This window comes from Antechinus flavipes, chromosome 2 (assembly GCF_016432865.1).
Source record: "Antechinus flavipes isolate AdamAnt ecotype Samford, QLD, Australia chromosome 2, AdamAnt_v2, whole genome shotgun sequence".
Lineage (NCBI taxonomy): Eukaryota > Metazoa > Chordata > Mammalia > Dasyuromorphia > Dasyuridae > Antechinus > Antechinus flavipes.
The window spans coordinates 549,296,900-549,322,216 of NC_067399.1; the positions used below are offsets into that span (position 1 = coordinate 549,296,900).

At 33.3% G+C, this 25,317-nt stretch overlaps 1 protein-coding gene across 1 annotated transcript in view; it reads right to left on the bottom strand.

The window, feature by feature from the left end:
• FAN1 (FANCD2 and FANCI associated nuclease 1) overlaps positions 1 to 25,317 on the bottom strand; it is a 32,713-nt gene that overhangs the window by 6,937 nt on the left and 459 nt on the right. Inside the window, exons 2-10 of the mRNA XM_051980949.1 lie at positions 22,125 to 23,590; positions 18,966 to 19,106; positions 17,975 to 18,176; positions 12,792 to 13,025; positions 12,233 to 12,364; positions 10,356 to 10,464; positions 9,094 to 9,213; positions 5,832 to 5,996; positions 5,108 to 5,270 (exon numbers count right to left, since the gene is read on the bottom strand). Coding sequence (XP_051836909.1) covers positions 5,108 to 5,270; positions 5,832 to 5,996; positions 9,094 to 9,213; positions 10,356 to 10,464; positions 12,233 to 12,364; positions 12,792 to 13,025; positions 17,975 to 18,176; positions 18,966 to 19,106; positions 22,125 to 23,460 — 2,602 coding nt within the window. The 5' untranslated portion in view covers positions 23,461 to 23,590. The remainder of the gene's footprint in view (positions 1 to 5,107; positions 5,271 to 5,831; positions 5,997 to 9,093; positions 9,214 to 10,355; positions 10,465 to 12,232; positions 12,365 to 12,791; positions 13,026 to 17,974; positions 18,177 to 18,965; positions 19,107 to 22,124; positions 23,591 to 25,317) is intronic.

Below are 25,317 nucleotides of genomic sequence, written 5' to 3' on the forward strand. Positions count from 1 at the left end.
ATCTGATCCCTAGTCAGTAGAAATTAGAGAGAAAACAAAAGATGACACAGAAATGGCCAGAGGCTGGATTCCCATCAAGCTGGATAATAATTAAGAATATTTGCTCTTTTTTTCAGAAGATTAAAGGCAAGGATGTGCTAATTGCAAATTCATTACTAAGCAACTGGCTTCATAGTCAGTCATTTATATGCCCGGTGCTCTGTTAAGCTCTGAAGATACAAAAAAAGGCAAAACACAATTCCTCCCCAACGGAGCTCCATGTCTAATATGGGAGACAACAAGTAAACACATACACACAAACAAGCCATATGCAGGATAAATAGAAAATAATTGAGAGAAGTCATTAGAATTATGAGGGGCTGGGAAAGGCTCCCTGTAGAAGAGATTTTTGTTGGGCCTTCTGTGGAAGTCAGGGAAGCCCGGTAGATGTAGATAAGGAAGAAGGGCCTTCCAGGCATGGAATGAAAGACAGCCAGAGGAAGTCCAGGCAAGAGATGAAATATCTTGTCCTTGGAACTGCTAGGAGGCCAATGCCAAACAGTCTGAGAACTATTTGTTCATATCTCTTCCTTATCTATTGAGCAATATTTATGCAGATCCACTAGCTGGCAATTGCAAGAGAACAGAAGGGACATGCTGAGGCCCCACACTAGAGTGGTGACAGTCTCAGAAGAGAGAAAAAGTTATTGCAAAGGGAAAATCAACAGACTACGGCAACAGATTAGATATGAAGAGATAGCAAGAGATAGGAATGGGGAGTGACACCTACAATGTAGGAAGATACCTTCCCTGTGAACCTGAGGGCCTGGAAGGAGGGTGGACAAGGATAGGGGGAGGGATTTTAGCAGAAGCAAAGATGTGGACATAGCCATCCTTTAGCTATAGAACATTTGGCAATATATATGAAAGGACAAATGCTACATAGAAAGTACTTTAAATTTGAGCCTACTCTTTTCAGAGACCAAGATGGTATGGGAGTGTGGCTGCAGGAGCTAGAGAGGAAACATACTCCTAGAGACTCAAGCCTGTGGCATTAGGGAATTATCCCAATTCCTTAGGTAAATACCTGGAAACCTGGGAGTGGGAGTGGGCTGGGGGGCAGATGTAGCCTCACTCCTGAACTTAAGATGCATTTGTTAAGAGTGATATCTGAAATAAGAATTCTTAGAACTATGAACTACGGGTTGATCAGGGAGGAGATATCATTCAGGCTAAATGTTAAGTCCTTTGTATTTTGGGGAATCTACTGAGAGATTCTCCACCTGGAACTTTCATTACTGGATAAATATCCTGAATTCACTAGAAAAACAGGAACTTCCCCCCTTTTTAAGCTTCAATTTTCATTTTGGGAGTATATATCCTTAAAAGCCAGACAAACTCTTTTGAGACAATATTTTACTGTAAGAAGGGGTTATGTACCATTATCTGTTATGTTATTGTAAGCTAGTATGCACACTGCAGTTAACATGAAAAATTTTTTGGATTTTGCATTCTAAAACACTAGTGGCTAGTAGTTTACCTAGAGCATACTATTATACTACATAAATGTTCATATTATTTGCTTTTACTTTCTATAAGGCCCAGACTACTTGCCCTTATTTGTGACATGGATCTAGATAGCTTGTCTGACATCCTTTTAAAAATCAGGTTCATTGGATAATGTTTGCCTGCTGGCATAGAAATCCCAAGCATTCAACTCTAAGTGATTAATCCCTTTTTTCCTGGGAGCCTCACTCTTGTTGAAAATTTACATGATATATTTAGCTTTTAACTTAGCCTACTTATCCTGATATTGGATGAGTCTGGAATTGCAGTAACCATCCTTACAGTGGCTGGTATCTCCTGGGGGATATTCCAGAAGACTCTGAGAATAGGCATCCAAATTGCTCAAAGTTCAAAGAGGGTCAACTATGGTTCCCAGATTAAGAGAAACTTCATGTGCTTCGTGTAAAAAGGACACCTTAAAAATCTCCTACAGATCTCATTGAATGGCCTGAAGTGTTGAGGGAACCATAAAAGAGTTTTCATCAAGTTTAGTCTGGTTTCTCACTGAAAAGTGGGAGTGAGTGATTGATGAAGTCAACTCTTAGGTCTTATATCTCTATAGAGAATGCTCCACATGATCTGGGAACTTGTATAAGGACTAAATTTTCCTTTCCTTCCCCTCCCCACCCCATACACACACATACCAAAAATTAGTCAGTGATTAAGCCTAGGATGTATGTAGGATACAGATGGAGACTCGGAGGAAAGAGAACCCTTTAACAGGAAAAGAAGAAAGTATCCCAATCCTTCCAGAATTCGGTGTCAATTCTATTATAGCATTTCTTAGCTGACTGAAGGAGCAGCTAGGTGGTATAAAATAGACAGAGCACCAGGTCTGGAGTTAGGAAGACCTGAGTTCAAATCTGACCTCAAACATTAGCTTCATGTCCCTTCATGTCTTTTAGTCTTTGACTAAAAGATATTTCACAAATATCTAAGTAGTCAAGCAATACAAAGTTTTCAAAATAAGAATTGTAAATTATTATCAATCAAATGGAAGAATGTTCCAAATTATTAACAATAAGAGAAATAGAAGAATGCCTTCAAAAATATAAAATACTCTAATAGAATGTCAAATAGAGATCTCAGATAATCAAATTTTATTGAAGAACTATCTATAAAGGAACTACCAAAAGAAAAAGAATAAAAAACAAACAAACAACAACAACAAAAACTGGTCTGTAAGGGTTCAAAAGGGAATCCTAATAAACTTTTAAAGTACAAATAATAACTCTACTACATTATTACCAAAAATTGAGAACAAATACTCTAACAAATTCCTTTTATAAGACATTATAGTCCTAATTCTTAAACGGAAGAACTAAGTATAGAAAGAAAACAATAGGCATCTCAAACTGGATGTCAAGTAGATATCTTAAACTCAACATATCCAGAACTAAATTCATTATCTTCCCTATCTCTTTGCCCCACCTCCCACCCCTGAACTCTTTCAGATTTTCCTATTATTATCAAGACTATCTTTCCTATCACCCAGGCTCACAACTCAAGCGCCAACCTTGACTCCCCACTCTCTCTCACACCCTTCCCTATCCAATTAGTAGTCAAGACCTGTTGTTTCTACTTTTGTAATGTTTCTTATATATGCTGTCTTCTCTACTTTCACATAGTGGCCACCATCCTGCAGGCTCTCGTCACTATTGTAATGTATGACTGCATTAGACTGATGGTTAATTTCTTTGACTAAAAGATATTTCACAAATATCTAAGTAGTCAAGCAATACAAAGTTTTCAAAATAAGAATTGTAAATTATTATCAAATGGAAGAATGTTCCAAATTATTAACAATAAGAGAAATGTAAATCAAAATAATTCTGAAGATAAACAACACAAAAGACACAGTTAATATTTAGAAGAATTGTAAAAAGTCACATTAATACATTGTTAGTGAATCTGTGAATCTAATCTAATCATTTTGGAATTATGCAAGTAAAGTGACTAAAATGTCTATATCCTTTTAATACAGAAAGTCCATAGCTAAGCATATTCTCAAAGGCCATTCACAAGAAGAAAGTTTCCATATACCATAATCCTTATAGCAACATTTTTTTGGGGTAAATAGTATTTTATTTTTTCCAGTTACATGTAAAGATAGCTTTCAACATTCATTTTTTGTAAGATTTTGAACTGCATTTTTTTTTCCTTTCTTCCCTCCCATCTACTCCCCCCAAGATGGTAAGCAAATGTTGTACATTTGCAATGATGTTAAACATATTTTCAACTTAGTCATGTTGTGAAAGAAAAAAAACAGAACAAAAGGGAAAAGATGTTCATTGATTGGGAAATGGTTAAACAAAAAGTAATGCATGGATGGAATGGAATATTACTATGCAGTAAGAAATGATAACCACATAAGTCAACGGAGAAGGTGAAAGGAGAAAGAAAATAGAATAAACTCAGAAAAATAGTTATTATAATACTTAGCAAATACTTAACAAATTGTGAAAAGAATTTTTAAGCAAGGCTCTCAAGGTCTCATTTCTCAACCATGTAGGGAATGAAATTTATAAAAAGCAAAAACCATTCCTCAACTGATAAATGATCAAAAGATATGAAGTTTTTAGATGAAGTAATTGAGCTATTTATAGTTATCTGAAAAAAATACTCTAACTCACCGTTGATTGGAAAAATGCAAATTAAAACAATTTTGAGGTAATAGATGGGCAAATAGCAGCTCTTTTCTCAGGGCAGAGAATTGGAAATTGAGGGGATGTACATCAAGTGGGGAATGGCTGAATAAACTGTGGTATCTGATTATAAAGGAAAACTATTATGTTATAAGAAATGATGAGCAGGATGCTCTCAGAAAGACTTCCATGAGCTCAAGCAAAGTGAAATGTACAAAGTAACAGCAATATTGTAAGAAGGTCAGCTGTGAATGGCTTTTCTATTCTCAGCAATACAATGATACAAAACAACTCTGAAAGACAAAAAATACTATCCATACCCAAACAAAGAACTGATTGTGTCTCAATACAAACTGAAGCATACTTTTTTAAAACTTTATTTTTCTTGAGTTTTTTTTGGGGGGGAGGGGGACGGAGTTCTTTCACAATATGACACAAAATGTTTTGCATAATTTCACATGTGTCTTCTCAATAAGGGGGGAGTAGAGAGGGAGAAAGGAAGAGAATCTGGAACTCAAAGTTTTAAGAACAAATGTTAAAAATTGTTTTACATGTAAATGGGGAAAAATAAAATACTAAATAAAAAGAATTTTTTTAAAAAGAGAAATGATGACTACAGAAAGTACAGAAAGACTAATATGCAAAGTGAAGCAAACATTAGATAACAATCTATACAATGACTACAACAATATAAATGGAAATTTATATAATCGAAATATAAATGTAGAATTATAAAAAACAGGCCCAATACCAAAAAGGAACTATGAGAAGATGCCATCCCTTACTAATCTGCAGAGTGGAAGTCATCCAAAGTCTGACTTTGTAATGTACTGATTTAATATAAAAGGATATATAGATGATGTAAAAACAGAAATTTTAAAAACCTTTTTTTTTTTTTTTAAAGTTGGTTATATTACCTTGGTCAAAACCATTTTGCCTATAATAGGCTAGAGCTAGCTCCTCAACTGAACACATGACTGTGGTTGGAGTACATTCATCTCCTTCTGTCTCAGTTTCCTGCATAAGAAACACAGACTTTCCCATTCCACTTTGGGGACACATTTTTCCTTTTATGGTCACCTAAACAATATTAGAACAGATATCAAAACAAATCAGCCTAACTTAACACAACTGTTTTCATGAAGTAACAAAATATTCTATTAATTCATAATTGGTCATGGGTAGACTAGATACATTTTTGAGAGGTAACATAAACATGTAACTGATAAATTTATAACAATGAGAACTATAGAGTTTATACTATTGTTTTCCCACTTCCCATCCACTCCCATTTGATAGCTGGAATTGACTGCTCTGGAATCAATTCAGAATTAAAAAACTAGCAAAATACTGCAGGAAGCTTCTTTTATTAGATAGCATAAAGAAAACCACAAGGTTAAGGACTTTTATTCACTTGAATGGAAGAAAGAAAAATACCAGACTTTGTTTGAAGTAAATCACATTTTGTGAACACCTGATCATAAAGATAGGCAAGAAAAAAAGAATAGAATGTATTCAAAATGTGAATCTTTAATACTGAAAGATACAAAAAAAAAAAAGATTATTTTTAAGTTGATTGCTTTATTAAAAAAAGTTCAACCACTTAATCTTGACCGTGGGAACTAAATGAAATTTACTCACATGGTTAACATCTTTAATAGTCATAATTGGCATTTTATGAAAGAGATGGCTGAATTTTTTACAACTTGGAGAATCTTTTAGTCTCATTGCTCGTTGGTAAAGAGAAAAACGATGTCCTGTTCTTACATGTGGATCCAACAATCCTTCTGTGATACATTGAATAGTCTATAAGGTAGAACAGAATCACACCTGAGAGTCTCAAACATGACAGACTTTCAATTAGTGTAATAGGATGCTATGAGAATTATTCAACCTAGCAAATTAACAAAAGAAACACTTTAAAAATTAGTACTGTTGTATTGAATTTTGCTTTATGCAGTTCTCAAACTCCTCTGAAATCATGCATGTAAATGTATGATGAAGCACAACCTATTAACTATGTGATACTAACTGGTTGCCTATGTTACCCAGTGAAAGAGCACAATAATGGCTACTAAATCTTTGCAAAAGGACTTTTGAATCATTGAAACCACAGTTCTAAATAAGCACTAAATCACAGCTCTCTTCTACCCCCTCATTTTATAGATGAGAAAACTGAAGCCCCAAAGTGATTAACTTGCCTATGACTACATAAATAGGTAGAATGAAAGCCAGGACTAGAAACTGGATTTTAACTAGGTTTTTTTTTCTAAAAACTTTTTCAATTAGAAGAATTAAAAAAAAAAATGTAGCCACTTCTAGAGTCAAATTTAGAGCAATAAAACCTAAATAGCAAATGCAAGATAATAAAAGATTGTCTAAATGTGTATTTACCAGGAGACCCTTAAAGCAGAAGCAGTAATACAGCATATTTATTTTTAAAAGCATGGGATAAACAAACCCCATAGGATTAGCATAGGAATCCTCCTTTCTTGCCTTTGTAGGTTATGCTACCTAGTTGTTCATTCCATTACTACAGAAGTTTGGAAAGGACAGAATATGAATATTCAAGGATTATCAACTAAATCCTATGAGGAAAGACATAAGGAATTGGGATTCTTTAGCAAGAAAAAGAAAGCTGAGAAAAAACTTAAATATCTGAAAGTATACAAAATCATTTTCAGAGAAGTAACCATGGGAATTATCTGATGTAAATATTCATTCTAAGCTTACAAGTATATGAAAGGAAGACCACAAAGACCACAAAAGACTTTTGACACATTTGGAGCATTTTTGCTATTCATCCTAGTTAAAAAAAAAAAAAAGTATGAAGGTAATAAAGGAGATGAAAAGCAAAACATCCTATCTATATGCTTTTAAAGAGGAAAAGGACTTTTATTCACTTGAAACACTTGGAGCAGTTTTTAGATTTGCAAGAAACATTCAATATTTCTACATTCCATAGTTAGTTCTTTCCACCCTGAAGTCATCATAGTTTGTTTAATGTGCCAATTGAAAAAACAAAAGCTCAAAGAGGATCAGACTCAAGTATTCAACACCAATGCAAGACTGGAATGAAGATGGGGGTGAAACCAACAACTGGACATACAAAGAGCTACTATTCCAATTCAGCTGTGCTTAATAGTTTTTTTTACTTCCCCACTCTGCTCTCTGATAATGTCAGCCAACAAAACCACTTTCTACTTCAAAGCTCTTCTACTCTACTAATCATAGTATTGGGTAGCAACAGGTGAACCAATCCAATTGTATGAGGTTAATCATTTAATAAAGTATAGATAAAGTACCATACAGGATTTCAAAACTGTTTTTTTTCCTTACTCATGGAAAAACATAGGAAGAAAATAGGCAGAAGATGCAGTACCACATTTTGTCATTATCTATTCAAAACAGGGCATAGAACCCTGATCCTGGTATAAGAGAGATCTGTGTTCAAAGCCAACCTCAGAAACTACCTCATTGTGAGAGCTGGGTAAGTCACTTAATCTTGTCTGCCTCAGTTTCCTCAACTGTAAAATGGGGATAATAATAGCACCTATCTCACATGGGTTGCTGTGAGAAGCTGGTGCCTGACACATAGAAAATGTTTATCAAGTGTTTGTTCACTTCTGCTCTGCCCCTTCTCTCTTCTCCCTGCGATCTCTCATAGATACAATTCATCCAAACACAATGCCTTCCCCACTTCTGACTCTCCAAACCCACTCGGAACTCATTGCTTGTTTCTGTTCATTCTTCCAGACACTCAGGAGCAAAACTTGGTTTTCGTCTCTGGCTCCTTCCATCTTCCTTGCTCCTTATGCCTCCAAGATGTCTTTCTTATCCATCCCACTTCCATCACTTCAGTTCAGGCTTTTCTCAATAATAATCTCAGTTAGGACAAAGAGCTGTCTATTGCTTTTTCCACCTTTAAGTGCCTTCCTCTTCTAATCATCAATATACCATTGGGAGATTGTTTCCCCAACTATAATTCTGATCATCTAGGTTCTGACTAAAACAAATAATGGTTCTTGCCCTCCAAGAATTTAGATCATAATGCTGACCAAAAACAGCCCAGAAGCCTGGCATTCAGTGCCACATTCTGGCTTCAACCCATATTTCATCACCTGCCCTCTTAGGTTCCAGCTTGTTGTCCAAACTGGCCCCTACCTTTGCTTTTAGTCTGTTGAAATCCCACCCACTCTCAAATCCCAGCTCAAAATGGCTTCTTTCCAAAAGCCTTCTCTAATTATCCAGAGAGAAGTGCTACAATGGAGAGAGACCTGGAATTAGGCTTAAAGGACCTGGGTTCGAATCCTCACTCTGCCTCTTATCCTGGGATTTCTGCGTTCTCGGCAAGATGAGAGTTGGACTAGACAAATTTTCAAGTTCTCTTTCAACAAAAGTCTATGTCCCTAGAATCCTCATTCTTAACTCTTACATATAGTTCTAATAATTACCAAATTATTCCACATTTAAGTTGATTGGAATGTCTATAATTTTCATAAGAATATCTTCTATTCAATTCAATAAGCATTTCTTAAATAGTTATTATGTACTAGAACTGGGGATATAATGAAAAATATCAAAACAGTTTTGACATATGCTCTATTGGAGGGCATATAACAAGTTCTGCCTACAGGACACTGCAGTTTAAAATTACTTTTTATTAACAATATGTATCAGACTTCTATTTGAAATTTTTCTTTAGAATCCTTATGAAATTTTCTTGGAGGATAGGAGGAGGTTGGAAAACAGAAACAACCAACAAAGAAGTAAGTGTTTTAATTACAACATTTTTTCAAGAGTAATACTCAAGTACTTAAAAGATTTAAATGGCTTTTTAAAATTTTAGCACAGTAGTTGATCATATATTTTTTAAAAATTTAATATTAGTTAATAATGATACCTGTTCAATGCGTTTCAAATGTTGATGTAAATTAAGTGCCAATCTGTCCCACCATCGACCTCTGCTCTCAAGACAATATATTTTTTGTGATAAAAGATTTTTAAGTTCCTCAACTGCTTCCTATAGGAAAAAAAGCTTTCATTTAGAAAACTGATTTAAGATGAATTAAATCTATAAATCAGTTAACATTGCAAAATGGAGTCACATTTCCACCCAAAGATGAAGCTGCTACATACATTCTGAGTTATCTTTCATGTATGATGAGTTGGACAACCATATTTTTCATCAAACATCTTTGTAATTAAGTGCTGCGACCAGCCAGGTTTCGGGATTGTGGTTTGTACACATTAACTTTTTACAACTTTTCTCCAGGTCATGCAAACTGGTCCCTGGGAAACCAGTTTTTTCAAACTACCACACTCTGGTCAACTGAGCAAACTGGCCCACGTGTGACTATTATAGTCATTGTTTACTAACATATAAAATCATCTTTTTATAATGACCTTTTTCAATAGAGAATGCCAAAAAACAGAAGTAAACCTTAACAGTTCTCACAAACTATTTTTGATATAAGCATAAAGTCAATTTCTTGTTTTTTGCATCCTTTTTATTTCCAGTTATTTCCTTTCTGAATAATCCATGATACATGGTGAAAAATGGTTGAGATGCAAGTTTATTTTCATATCAAGTTTGTATTTTACCTTTCCTTTTTTATTTCTCTTTTATCATGTACATCCTGTTAGAACCATTCTTCAGAAAAAAGTGAGAGAAATAATCCTTAACATGGAATGAGGGGGTAGACATTAACCAATCCGGGTTGATTTCCACCCTCAAGTGTAATACATTTTCAGTGGTCCCAATGTTTGTTTTTGATTTATGGAAGACAAATGACCATCATTTTATTAATTAATCTGCTAACCTTAATTAATAAAATTTGTTATTAATTTCCCAGACATTATGTCTTTCAAATTTTTCATTCATTCATTCATCATAAGAAGAAACAAAATAAGGATTCCAATAATGGTTAATAATTTTATGATCTCTCTTCTTCTCTTCCCTCTACCTCATCCCCCAAAAAAAAATCCTGTGAAGTACATATATTATATAAAGTATATTACTACTGACTACAAAAATATATGAAAAAATTCAGAGCTAGTCTACTTGACAGCAAAATAAGATTAAATCATATGCATAAATCTGATTTTTTTCATAATCTTAGCATTTATATAACCTAAGAGAGCAGAAAAGTATTCAAAACATACCTCATACATGTGCAATCTTTGTAGTATTTCAACTGCTCTCGAAAAAATCCTTGTATAAATCCACCCAACAGTAAAACACCGCAGGAAAAGAGGTAAATCTTCATGGTATCTAGAATACAGTTGTCATACCAAGAATTTAATGTTACTTACAGGTTTGATGATTCATGCATACACCTGGAATTTCAGAATGGACACTACTCCTATGATTACTTAAAGGCATTTGGGTGGCACAGTGATTAGAGTGTTGGGCTTAATATCAGGTCTTCCAGAGCTCAAATCTGGCCTCAGATACCAGCTATGTGACCTTGGGCAAGCCATTTGGCCTCTGTTTGCCTTAATTTCCTTGACTATAAAATGGGGATAATGACATCTCCTACTTTGCAGAGTTGTTTTGGGGATCAAATGAGATGATAATAATAGTGGTGCATCAGCACCATGCCTGACATAGAGGAGGTGCTATATAAATGTTGATTTCCTTTCCCTTAACTAGATGGTTATTACTAAAAAAAAAAAAAAAAAAAAATTGCCATTTGATGTCCCACCCTTTTAGTGATAGTATTTAAAAGCCACTAGGGGATGGGGTGAGATTCTTGGAAAATAGCTTTTTATCAAATCTACACTAAAGCATTTCCACATTGGCAGGATCAGACAGAACTTGTGTCCCATGAGTCTAAGATCACCTCGATGCCAGGATTAGGCATCAGAATAAGACTTAAATGAAGGACATCGATATGGGATTTTCAGACAAAAAAAAAGAAACAGTTATCAAAGGTTTAAAAATAAGCTGAATGACTTAAAAAAAAAAAAAAACACCCATTATTCACCTCAGCCATATATGCTTTTTCAGATGCTAAGTACAAATACAAATGAAAATCTCTCTGTGTAGGTTTTTAAGAGATATCCTCACATCCTTAAGATGCAGCCCTGCTTGATGAATAAAGCTCTGACCTCAGAGATAGAAAGAAGTGAGCCCAAATCTCACCCTGACACATGCGCAGTGGCTGTGAGACACTAAGCAAGTCACTTCTCTCAGGATCCCAGACAAGTCTCCTGACTCTAAGCTGCAGAACAACTGCTGATCTGCATCAGTGATGGGAGCTAGCTCCCTACACCATGAAACAAAAAAAACAGTATCCTTGGGTCATTCTACTGGCCACTCACCATTTATTCACCACAAGCCAAAGTCTATTAACCAGGGTTATTTTCCCAAAGAATAACCTTTCTTATGTGGATAAGTAGTTCTTTTAAATAAAAACTATTTCCTTCTGGGATTGATGCTCTAAATATTCTAAAAATAAAAGGATTTCATTGAGGAATATTATATAAATATTGCGTGGCAAAAAGAATGAACAAGATAGAATTTCTTTATAATATTTATATAGTGGAGAAATTCAGTAACTGTCTTAAAATATGAAGTGAGACATCTTATGCTGATCACATGGAATTTTTAAATGGCTGCTGACCCTAGTTTCATCTGCAAAATTGTACTCATTTGAATTTCCATTTGATGAATAAACTTTGTATGTTTCCCATAACCTCTGCACCATTTCTTTGTTTCTTCTGCATTTCAAATTCAGCTGACTGGTTTGCAGCCAATTAAATGACAAACAAGTGAAAAACAGATTATTGTTCCCATGAATTGTTGGCACTCAGAAAAGTACACCTTTTTATATAAGAGTTCATTTTAAGTTTTTGGATTATTTCCATTTCACACAACTCTAAATAAGCAAGAAATGTAATGTTTCCCATTATTTTAGGTTTGACCACATAATTAATCCACATGGTCTTTATGCCCACCTCCCTCTCCCAAAAAGTCTTATATAAACTGAGCATGTTCATTGGGATATGCATTTGCAAACATAGCTATAAGCTATTACCTTAGGGATGGATGATTTTTTAACTTGTTCCAATCCTCTTTTGCACATTTGCAGAGCTCATTAGCTTCCTTCCAGTTTCCATTAGCCATAGTAGTAGAAATATCATTCAACATATGAGCAGCTGAAGCATATCTGATGTTTTAAAAAAGTCATAATGAAAAGCCAAGTAAAGGAAACGTTTGTATAAAAACGAATGATTTAACACATGTCTTATACTTAATTTCATTCCAAGATCAATTTTTCAGTTAGAAAAAGCATAGTAGTCCATGCTAGTCAGTATTACTTAGGGGCAGAAATGCTTACCTTTGTATCATTAATTTACTAATACTCTAGTAACCTAGAAGAGCTAATATACTTTGTTTCATAAAATAATTCACTCACCAGAAGAATTATAAGATGCAGAGCTAAATAGATGTCTACATAGATTCTATGTAGTTCATGTACTTACAAAAGTCATTTCCATATATGAAACAAAAAAATTCAAAAGCTTGTTTTTATTCTGAATAATACTGGCAATCAAAAACATATTAACTATTACAGTCACCTGACATAATCCTACCTGATAAGATCTTCTTTATCTTGGAAGATTGGTGTTTTCCTATTTATTGTATAACTGGGAAAAGTCATTCGGCCTAAGTTGACCATTAGTACTGTGAAAAGTTGGCTTTGCCCGCCACAAGCAGCATCTTCTTCTTCCACTGAATCAGTCAATGAAAATAGCAGCAAAATACGGGAAAATACAGCCCGAGGACCTTTAGAAATTCTTACAGACTGTCCTACCAAATCCTTTGCCCTAGAAAGAACATATATGATGTATGCTTATTTTTGTTACTTTAAATATATTAGATGTAAGATAATAAATGCAAATTGCTCAAAATTATATTATCACAAAAGAAGTAAAAAAAAACAAAAAACAAAAAACAAAAAAAAAAAACCCTAAAGAGTTTATATTCAGTCTGTAGTACAAAAAATCTGGATGTTGAAATATCAAAATAGTTAATACTAATTGCAAAATAAATTACATGTTCAACATTAGCAATTCTCAACTCCTGATCCTAATCACTTTTTCAAATAAATGAAAGATATTTAAGTAAATTCTGATTGTTATTATCACTTCTTGGTATAGAGAGAAGGATCATCTTGCTAGCTTGGAAATGATACAGCAGTGAAATGAAAGCCAAGCTATACAGTACAGTTTTCTCCTCTGGGAGCTAGCTCTATTGCACAGCTATTTGCAGGGATCCCTTGAGGAAGTACAGAACCTTATGCGAGGATAAAACATTTGAAACAAAGCAGGGGCCTATCAATAGGATGTAGCTGAGCAAATTATGGAATATGATCGAAATGGAATGCTATTATGCTAATAATATTGACAAATATAATGCATTTAGAAAAACATAGACAAGTTTATATGAGCTGATACACAGCAATGAAAGCCAAACTCAGGTGGAAGGACAGACTTGCCCACAATAACATAAACAAAAAATAACATGAAAGTTTACTGAACCCAGAATAAAAAAACATAACTACTGATCCTGGAGGACAAATGACAAACTATTTCCTTCCTCTCAGTAGAGAGGAATACTGTATGTGGAATATTGCAAATGTTGTCACATGCTATTGCTGAGTTTGGGGTTTTTTTATTGCCAAGAGAGGATTTATGGGGAAGTAACTGTGTATTAAGAAATGATTACTGTGCAAAAAAAAAAAAAAAATCCATCACCCAGAATTTTTTTTCTTGAAGTGATGACAAAGTATAGTGTAAAAGGAAGTATTTGGGAAATACTGCGAGTACTGATCTTAAGAACCAGAAGACCTGGATTCAAGTTCCAACTCTTATATTTATTACTGAGTGATTATGGATAAATTGTCTAACCACCAAGAACCTCAGTTTTCTGTAAATGAATGTGTTTTCATGTAAAATAGACATAATACTATTTATCTTAATTCTTAGCACTGTTATCAGGAAAGTACTTTGTAAAATTTAAACTGCTGAGAAAGCATGAGCATGCATAATATACAGATAAATGTGATCCTTTTAAAGCATCTTTATACATAAAATGAAACAACAATATGATCAAACCAACAGCTACAACCCAGCAAGATGTTTAGACATTTTAATTGCTCCCTGATGGTATATCTTGTTTTAAAGAAAAAATACCCATGCACATACACATGTATAAGCAAACATATATATATACATATATATAAAGTATAAATGTTCATTTTTTTATTTATAAATGTTTAATTTTACATTTTCTGTTGCAACTAAACAGAAAATTGTACAATAATTTTTAATGATTGCAAATTTCTATACTAAATAAAAAATTAGGATTTCTATTTACTAGAAATGTAGTACTAGAATTTATATATACATATATGTACATATGTGTGTTTACATATATATATGTGTATGTATATATATATATATACATACACACATACATACAGAGAGAGAGAGAAGAGAGTATAGTATATATTGCATACTATATACTATACTAAAGGTAGACTAAAGATTACTAAAATAACATTGCCAAAAAAACAAACCTCTTCCCAAGATTAGTAATCAAGTGTCCTAACCTCCTTTCTTTTATAATCTAATCTAATATGGTGAAAAGCACAGGGAATTTGGAGTTAAAAGACCTGGGTTCTAAATCTGGCTTTAATCAGTTATTAGATATGTTATTTACTCTAGGTAAATGACTTAGCTTCTTTGGGCCTCAGCTTTCTCATTTGCAAAAATAATGCTAGTACCTACAACTACTTCACAGAGTTGGTTATAAGGATCAAAAGAGATCTCATATATAGTTAAAAACACTCTGAAAACCACAGTGTCATGCAAAGTAGGCTATCAGAATTTATATTTACTAGTAAGGCTTTGGGGAGTATGAAATAGGATAATGTTAGAAAGTATTGCCTATATAGAAGATATCTAAGAATTTTGTTGTTGTTCTTCAAGACCCTATTCAGGGTTTTCTTGGCAAAGATACTGTGGATTGGTTGCCATTTCCTTCTCCAGTTTATTTTACAAATGAAGAAACTGAGACAAATAGGGTTGAGTTACTTATCCAATGTCACACAGCTAGTAAATGCCTGAGGTCATGTTTGAATTCAGGAAAATGAGTTTTCCTAACTCTAGGCCCAATACTCTATATCTGCTTAGGAACTTTATAATACTTTAATTATTTCACATTCTGTAATCAATTAACCTTAGCACATGCCATCAATAACTTTTTTAGCCTGAAAAGTTTTTGGTTTTCTTGGTATTTGATGGGGCCAATATTTGCAAAATCTATCATTTTATCTTTTTATTTTGAATAATATTCAAATGGATTCATTTTCTCAAAGATTTGAATGTCCCCTTCAACCATGCAGATTGCTATCTGTTCAGCCCAATTCCTACACATGTGTTTCCCTAAGTTTATCACAGAAGTCCCAAACACTAGTGGCCTGCCTTGCTTTCTTGTGCCATTGTGAGGACATGAGTACTGTTCCCAGTCTGCCCAGGAGTCATTCCTTGCTCCTACCACATTACCAGCCCTTCTTTACGTCAAACATCTCTCTGATGGCATCTTTTCTTCCTGTTCTTCAAAGTTCCTTTTTTCTTGTGTGAGTCACATTCTCTCCATTATCTTCTATGTGATACTCATCTTTGATGCTGTCCATGTGTGTGTATGAAATACATACATATACTACTAGACAAGCTCTGACTCATCCATCTAACTGTAGGTCATAATCTGGTCAGTAGGCATTCTTCATCCATTTGGTTGGGGTTTTTTCTGTGTGGATAGAGAGGCCGCTTCTTTCGAATGCTTATGATTCTCCTTCCAGAAGCCCCTGCAATATTTAACTTAAAAAGCCTTTGATGAACATTATCTCACTTAATTCTCACAAGTTCATTGTGAGATAGATGCTATCACTAGTTTTACAGAGAAGAAAGCTGAGAGTCAGACAACTCAACTGACTTAGCACAGGTCAGTAGCATACACAGATCTACTAGTTTCTTTCCAACTTTATAGCACTGCTAGCTCTATGCTTTATCTCAAGGAAAACACAATTTCTGTTAAAAAATGCCAACTTAAAGTATTTCACCTGAGCTGGCAGAGATGAACTGCAAAATATACCATTGACAGGAATATATATTGATAAAATGGGAGACCTTTTGAGAATTTCATATAAAAAACTAGTTCATGGTACTCTAGAAGTTGGAAGTTACATAAGGAGTAAAGTTAAAAAATTGCAATGGGAAATAATGTTAGAAAATCATAAATATTTCTAAAGCCTTCTTTGCAACTTCAGGTCATGGAGCAGTAATAGAAAATATTCACAAATATGGATTTGGTAGAACATTTTTTCAGAGTTGTAAAACAAATTTAGTGGGGAAAAATCCATGTCTAAAGGTCAAAATAATTTTAATAATCAAAACAGAATGGGTAAAGTTTTTAAGTGAAGTAATAGGCTCACATTTTCACATGCATAGGTTACTATGAAAATAGGGCAAAATACAAATTGTCAGAACTGAGACCATTTTCAAAAAGGATGCTTCTTTATATATGGATATAGATCTAGATTTAGATTTAAATCTATATATATCTTTGGAAGAAGGTTTTAATTTTAAAAATCCATTTTATTTTCATTTGGGATAGTAATTTATGTTTCTATTCATGTATTCCTAACATTAAAATATATCTGACATGTCATAAATAATGATTAAAAATATTACTGGAAGACAAATAAAGTTTCCTGGGTATATATGCTCAGGAAAGACAGCATATTAAAATATAAGGGCTGTTGAAGACTGTCCTGAATTTTTTATATTAAAATCTTATTGAAGTATGAAAATTTCTGCCAAGATAAGATTTCAATATATTATTGGATTACTTGCCCTCTAGGGGATAGGGTGAAAAGGAAGGGAGGAAAAAAATTTGGAACACAAGATTCTGCAAAGGTAAATGTTGAAAATTATCTATACATAGAAAATTACCTATATACAAAAATATATCTATACATATCTATAAATATATATTTATAAAATTTTGAAAAAAAAACTTTAATAAAAATATTTAAATATATTAATTACATGACATAACTCACTCAACGCCCTATTTGTTTTATTTTTTTCTTTGACAGGAATTAGTTTTCTACCTTATTTATTTGACCAGATGTGATTCATCATTACAGAGAACAACTGAGGAAACTTTTCACTGATAAAGATAGAATGAGAACTACTTAGCAATTTTTGTTCTTAAAGAGTTCCCTGGGGCACTGAGAAGATAAGCCACTAGAGACACACACATAATGTATCAGAGGCAGTCCTGGAACTCTAGACTTTCTTGCCAAAAATGCTGGTTCTACTATGCCATGTTGCTTCCTCTTCTGTTTTATTGGAGGCAATCAAGTTTAAGTGACTTGGGTAGAGTTACATGGTAAGTGTCTGAGGTCCCATTTAAACTCAGATTGATCTTGGATGAATGCTCTATCATCTGTTTCCTCTGTTTTTGAAAACAGAAGATTTTGCCTCTCCTTTGAAAAAATTTACAGTATTAAAAATAGGCCTCTATTGCCTATATAGCCAAGCTAGGAATGGTCTTGTAACCTTAAAGGGGAAAAAAATTTACAGTTCTTTCGGGGTTTTTCAAACCAGTTAAAATAAGCACCTGATTTTTACAATGAATACAGTATGTGAAAGTACTATTTCTTTAACTCATAAAGGTAAATGAAAGTATTAAAATACAGTGGTACCTTTTCAAAATCACTGCACCAATGCCGGGCTGAGTCTTGCCCAGACTAAAGATAGAACGCTGTTTGGCCAGCTTGAAAAATGTGTCCAGCAGTTGCTGTTTCTGTCCATTGGGATTCGTCAAATGAAATATCTTTGCTAAGGTTTTTAGCTCAGGAGCAGAAAGTAGTTCAAGTACTTCAGAGAGATCTTGTAATTCAGATTCTACAAAAGTAAAAAGCATAAGCATTTAAAGTGGAATAAGTATTTAAACTTCAGGTCAGGCTTCTACAAACATAACCTTTCAACAACAATGTCATAGATAATATACCCTAAGGTCTTCTGGACCTTGCCATGCATCAAGTGATGCAGATCTTGAAGACTTCCAGGCCTTTCTATCTTACATAAAACTGAATTCTTCTATATGTACTGTCTCCCTAATTAGATTGTGAGCTACTTGAGAACAAGGATAGTCTTACTTTTTCTATTTGCATCCTCGTCTATTGTATTCTTAAGCAAGTGCTTAATTAATTAATAAATACTTTTTCATCTATCCACTCAATATTTTAGAAGATGAAAATAATGTGGTAAAAAAGTTAAAATGCAAACTTTAACAATGTTATTAATTTTAACTTGGTTCAAAATTGGAGCTTTTAATTCTACTATCAAGAGTAGTGAGTATCTCTGAGGGGAGAAATCAAAAACAGATAAATTCTTCCTTTTTGTGGGACTTGGTAATGGTTATTTTTCTTTATTTCAAGTATAACAGCATCAAGAGGAATCATATAATAGCAAACACTGTTTAGCTATCTCAGCACTCTTAATCTGAACTTTGATCAACCTTAGTTTAAAATAATTCGTTATCCCAAATAGAAGAGTGAAACTGCCAATAATTCAAATAACTAAGGAATTAATTTTTATTGATTACCAATCAGAAATACAGTGATGTATTAGTGTTATTCTAAAAGCAATTCAAGTTTATACTCATTTAACATTTATTATTACTAATCATACCTGTTTGCAGTAAGCCTACTTGCTTTAATTCTTCAATCGCTGGTGATAAATCTTGGCCAATCTCTCCATAATCTATCTTGTTAGTTTTTATCCAAACTTGCTTGCGCTGAAAAAGTCTTACATATAATTTCTGCCCACTTGCTGAAGTAATTAAAAGAAAAAAAATATATATTAACTTTCTTCATAAAAATAATGAATATTGTAGATTTACTAGTAGCTAGCAGTTATAAAGTACCTACTATGTGCCAGGTACCATGCTAAGTGCTTTATAAATATTGTCTCATTTGAACCTCATGATCATCCTGGAGGAGGAAGGTGCTATTATCCACGTTTTACAGTTGAGGAAATTAAGGCAGATGTTAAGTGATTTACACAATAAGTTTCTGAGGCTGGACCCGAGTTCAGATCTTCCTAACCCAGGTCCAGTACTACCTCTACTGCACCATCTAAATGTCTCATGACATTGATTATTCTGCAGGAGTGTATATGCAAACAAATACGCTCTTCAAAGTAAAAATGTTGGCAAGATTGAATTAAAGTACTCTTCTAAGAAATATTCTCTTTTTGGAAGAGATGATAAGATAAAAGAATTTTGAGCCAGAAAAAAAGTTAGAAATCATCTGCTTTAAATCTCTTATTTTATAGATGATGAAATTAAAGTCTTTTATTTTGGGTTAAAAGAATTTATTTTTAAGAAGGAATATATTTTATTTAGATTAAGAGTCTCCTTGCATATGGGAAACATTACTGAACACAGTGTAAAAAGCAGGTTCTGAAGTTAGGAAGAGGAGGGTTCCAATCCTACTTTGCACACTAACTGTGTGACTCTGGACAAGTCACTAAAACTAAAGCTGAACCATCATGAGAGAAGTGGACTGTCGCCTCTGACGTCCTTTCATTTGTATGATCCTATTTGACATACATTCCCTATTTGACCATTTCTGAATTCAGAGAGTTGAGTGAAGTCATGATATCTAATCTAATCTCAACCTCTCCTTGCCTACTGCTATTTTCCTTGAAAGGGATCTTTCTGATTCAGAAAGCACTGAACTTCATAGTTCTCATTGTCTAAATAACTACTAAGCCTAAAATTATAACAAAAATCTTCCTTTTCAATTTTGACACTAAACTAAGAAAAGTCAATTCTTTTCTACAAAAACTAAAAAAGAAAAACTCATTTGAAAAAATAAGACCTTAAAAACTCTAACAGTTGCTTATACAATAAAATTAAGCCCATTTGACATCAAAAACACAGAACATACAAACTTAACTATCATACTACAGAGTTGAACTTTCAAGTAGTTTATCATAAGGGTTCTTAAACTTTAGCATTCTGGTTAAGTCTATAGAACTTTTCTTAGAATTATTTTTTTTTTAACTTTACAATTGATAGAAATGCTAGATATCAGTTAGATGTTGGCAAAAATAAAAATGTAATTGTTTTTTCCTAAACAAGTTCATAGATCCTTGAAATCTATCCAGAGACTTAAACTGGGGCATTGCAATCTTATCTTCAATTTTTGTAGTTCAATCCAAGACTGAACTGTTGTGGGATTTTGGCTTTCTTTTTTTTTTTTTTTTTTTTGTTGGTAAATTGTTAAGATTAGATTTTGTTAAATACCTAACAAAATTAGATTAGATTTCTATCCACAAAAAAAAATTTTGATGTCATTAATTACAAACCAAAGAAATGAATAGTTTTGAACAAGTATCATTTTAGAATCAGGAAACCCTAGTTCTAGTCTTAGTTTTGCTACTACTTAGTTTTGTAATCTTCACAGGTCACATTCTCTGGGCCCCAATTTTCTCATCTGCAAAATGAGGTTAGGCTATATTATCTCTAATATTATTTGGAGCTCTAAGATTCTACTACCTGTCTGAGGAAATAACAATTTCTTTCTCATATTTTACAAAAACAATTAGCAGTGGATTTCAAATAACAAAAAGAAATATGATTACAAAAGATTTGCCTCTGAGAGGTGCATAAAAACTAAACATGTAGAACTTTCATTAGGGAAAATGGTCATACTTGTGAATTATAATGAAGCATACAACCTATTAACTATTCAAACTGAATTCATGATAATTCTCATTAATTCAGTCTGCACCACACAGTAGAATTCTGAACAGTCTTGATAGGATAGTAAACTTGACATCATTATGTCCTTTCTTCTATTGTGAGTGAAAGAAGAAGTAGAAAGGGATGCAGGGAAGATAATAGGGAACAATTATCCCCTAAAGAAATGTTTTACATGTTTAGATATAAAACAATTAGGGAACACTAAAATGATCACCACACTGGTCTACAAAAGAATTCTTGTTCATCAGCAAATTTTAAACATTATTATAAACCCTTGCGCATGGAGCAATATTTAAATATTATTAGCCACTTGTATGGCATCAATGCAAATGTGGGTTATCTCTACTCTAGAGGCTAGCAAGGCCAAAATCAGCTTTCTGCAACTACAGGCATGTCTCATTTTCATGTGGGCATTCTTTTTATATAAGAAATCTAAAAGTAATTTTTCCTTCAAATTTGGACTATTCAATTCCAAATACAACTGACTTCCCATGAATAGAGTGACAAATTAAAAATTTTAAAAACTTATTTTTATTACTGTTATGACTCTGTATTTTCCATTTCCTTTTTACCTTTACTTGAGAATAAGTCCAATGGTCCAAGCTAACTAAATTTGTATTTGCAAAAAGAGTAGGAGAGTAAAAAATAAAATTAAATAGCAGACTTCTCCACAACTTTTTCTTTTTTTCTTGCTAAATAATAGTTTATACTTTTCTAAAGGAGACTGATCTTTAAAAAAAAAAAAAAGATGAGTTCATTTTATGTCAAATATTTTGTATAACTTAATAAAATGAGGCTTTCATTAAAATCACATTATCACTTATGCGACATATATTTTAAAAGTATTAGTAAACACAGTTGTCATTCCCTTACATATATAGTGTTATGATTAAGAATTCTAATGAATAAGCTATTATTAGTACATTGCTAACCTTAAGAAGGTACCATCTATTATATAAATATAATCTTATTAAGATTCTAAAAGCAAATGCAACTTTGAAAGTACAGCTGAAACGATTCTTTTCCACAAGCAGAAATAGTCTTTTGTTTTGTTGGGAATTTTTTTTTTTTTTGGATACCTGATAGTTTTAAAAACTTTGTTATGATTTCCTTATCCTGTTCATCAAAGAGCTTCAGATCATCTTCATTCTCAAAAACTGCTTTTAGTACCATAAGAAAATTCCTAAGATAATAAGGATGTTCTGAAAAATCAGAAGTCAAGTCCAAGTTACCACTATCCTGATTTGCTTTTTCTGATTCATCATCATCTGGCTCCAGTTCCAAAAAAGCAGAGTCATGAATGGTTTCATTTTTTAAGTCAATGTGACTTTCTTCCAGAAGTATTCTTGTGTTGTCCCTTTCAGAATAAGTACTTCCATGACTATTACATTTCACTGCCAAATTAGCAGGTGGGGAAGCATTTTGGGACCACTGAGTTTGGCCTTCTGAAACATCAGTCATAATTACTTGATTATATTCTGTTGATTGTACATCACTTCTACTTTTACTACCCACAACTTCAAAAATCTTCTCAGTCTTAAGAATATTCTCTGAAGTTGACGATTTAATACCACAAGTTTTATCCATAAAATCAAGAGTGGGTACTGTTGCTCCATATTCTTGGGTATCAGTCTGATTTTCATTTTTTAATATTTCTATATCTTCTGAGGTATATTCAAAAGCAGTGCTTTCTTTATTAAAGCATTCAGAAGACTTTTTGGAAACAAAAACATTTTCCTTTTGAGATCCACTTCCCAAAATCTGTTCTTCATCCCTATCTGTGATTAAATTAGCTTCTACTTCCTTAACAGGTAGATGCATCAAACTTTGTGTCTTCAGAACTTCATGTTTTTCTCGTCTCTCTTTTTTAGCTATTAATTTTTTAGTTTCTATGTATCGCTTGGATAATTTTGATGAAAGGCTTCCTAAGGGAATAATTTTCATTGTTTGATGTTTTAGTTCCTCTTGACTATTGTTTACTAAGTTATCACTATTTTTAAAGTATGGACTGATTTTCTCTGTCATATCACTTTTTACAGATTCACTTTTATTGGGGCTCAAACTTATCTGGGGAGGTAAAGATTGCTTTGGAGATATACATCCTGTGGTTGTTTTGGCTAAATTAGCTGGAGATAAATTTGGATTTACTGAGCTGTCAAATTCTGTTCTATCAACTTGAACTACTTCATTATTGTTCTGCTGGCACATTTCATCAATGTGCCTATTTAAGTCATATCTTGGCACCATTTGGCCACAGATAGGACAAGCAAGTTTGACTGGGGGTACATTATTAAAAAATGAAAGAATAGAATTGGATTTGAATAACCCTTTTTTAGCCTTGGTTTCATTCTTCTGATTTTTACTTTTTGACAAACTTTTACGAGGTCTTTTTTCTTCAGGAGATTTGTCTGACATTTTAAGATCAAGTAATTATACAACACAGGCTCTTTCATATAAAACCAAGCAATGTTGATGTTTTAATTCTGAAGTGACAAAAATTGGAACTGTTTTGTTTCATGTTCTTTGCTTGGATAATTTCTTCTTCCTATAAGTTAAAAAAAAGACTTATTAGAAACATCTAATAATTTAACAAAAGGAGAGAAGAAAAAATTAAATATTTTAAACAATGAATGACAGAGTAGCTAGAGAAAAACCCCTAGATAACAGACAGAAAATTCTACCTCTAGTCCCCAGTCTCATTTCACTTACTATAGTTTTGTGACTTGAGCAGTTTTTTCCCTAAGATTTTTTTAAAAATTTATTTCTTTTGTTTTTCTCTTACCTAGATTTCTCCCAACATTCTACTTTTCCTTCTCTCCCTTCTTTCTTCCCTCCCTCCCAGAGAGCTGTTCTATAATAATTTTTTAAAGAAAAAAAGAGAAAACAATCCAGCAATTTCCTAATCAATACATTGAAAAATCCAGTGTTACATGCACTGTTATACTTCTGTGAATTCCCCCATCTGCAAAGGAAGCAGGGCAGTAAGACATTTTTTATTTGGAGAACAAGACAATTGGCCTAGGTGACTCCTAAAATTGCTCCCTCTTCTGAAATTTAATGACCCTAGATATGAAAATGCAACTATATATAAAAAAAATAGCTTATTTGAAAGTTTTAAGAAACATAAACTGTTTCATTATATCACTAATATTTCCCAAATAAAAGTGCATTATTATAATTAATAGGAATGCTCTCTTTATGTACCATCAGTCACAAAGAGTTTTCCAAAAACTTTCCTTCTGCCCATTTTTTGGAATAGGACGGTTTTGTAGCTCATGTTAATCTAGAATTCTTGTAAAAGCTTCCAGGTATAGTGGCAGATTTGAAGGGTAGAAAGCTATATTTAGATGTGATTATTCCACGATCTCGAATGCTCATAGTATCCAAAATCCTACTAGCTATACATAGTTATTCCTCTGATTCTCACAATTCTTACATTAAAAATTCAGACTTCTCAGAATGACTGAGAAAGCAAGGTTCCCAGTAACTTGGGATGTTTCTCTAAACTAAGAGATAACTTCAGATCAGCAATAATGTTTTCCTTTCAGATGTCAACTAGTGGCTAAAAGGCAGGAGTGAAAGTTCAAATCGCACGCCCTTACTAGTTGTGTGACCTTGAACAGTCACTTAACTTGTCTGACTCATCTTTCTCAACTATAAAGTGGGCACGATATCGCCAACCTCCCAAAGTTGTGATGAGGATCAAATGAGATCTTAGCACAGTACCTGGCATATAGTAGGCGCTTAATATGTTTATTGAATGGGCAAAGAGATTTAATATATGCTTTTTAACTTGAGAGCCAAGCAACTCCTTTTGTATATCTATCCCCCTCCTCCCCTCCTCTCCCGTCGTTGGTAAACGTGCCAAGTATGTATTTTGTATGTACTTATTTGTTTGAATGTTGTTTCCTTCCAGTAAAAAGTAAGTTCCCTAGGGGAAGGGATTCCATAATTTTTGTCCATTTCTTTAAGAACAAGTGCAAAGTAAATAGTTAATAAAAGTTTATGGATCAATAATAAGCTTGGAGCTGAATCTCTCCTTGGTGGCCGTCAAATGCAACCTCATTCTAAGAAGGTTAACTGGGAATGGGAGAGATCACATGAGGAACAAACTTCAAACTGGTATTTCTGATTCCAAATCCAGTTTTCTAACCACTATTCCACCTCCCTGATGTCGGCTGTATTTATATTTCAGGGTCTTCCTCCCTCTTCCCCCGAGAGAAGGTAAGCTCCTCGAAAGCGGCACTTTTATTTGCGTCCATATCCCCGAGT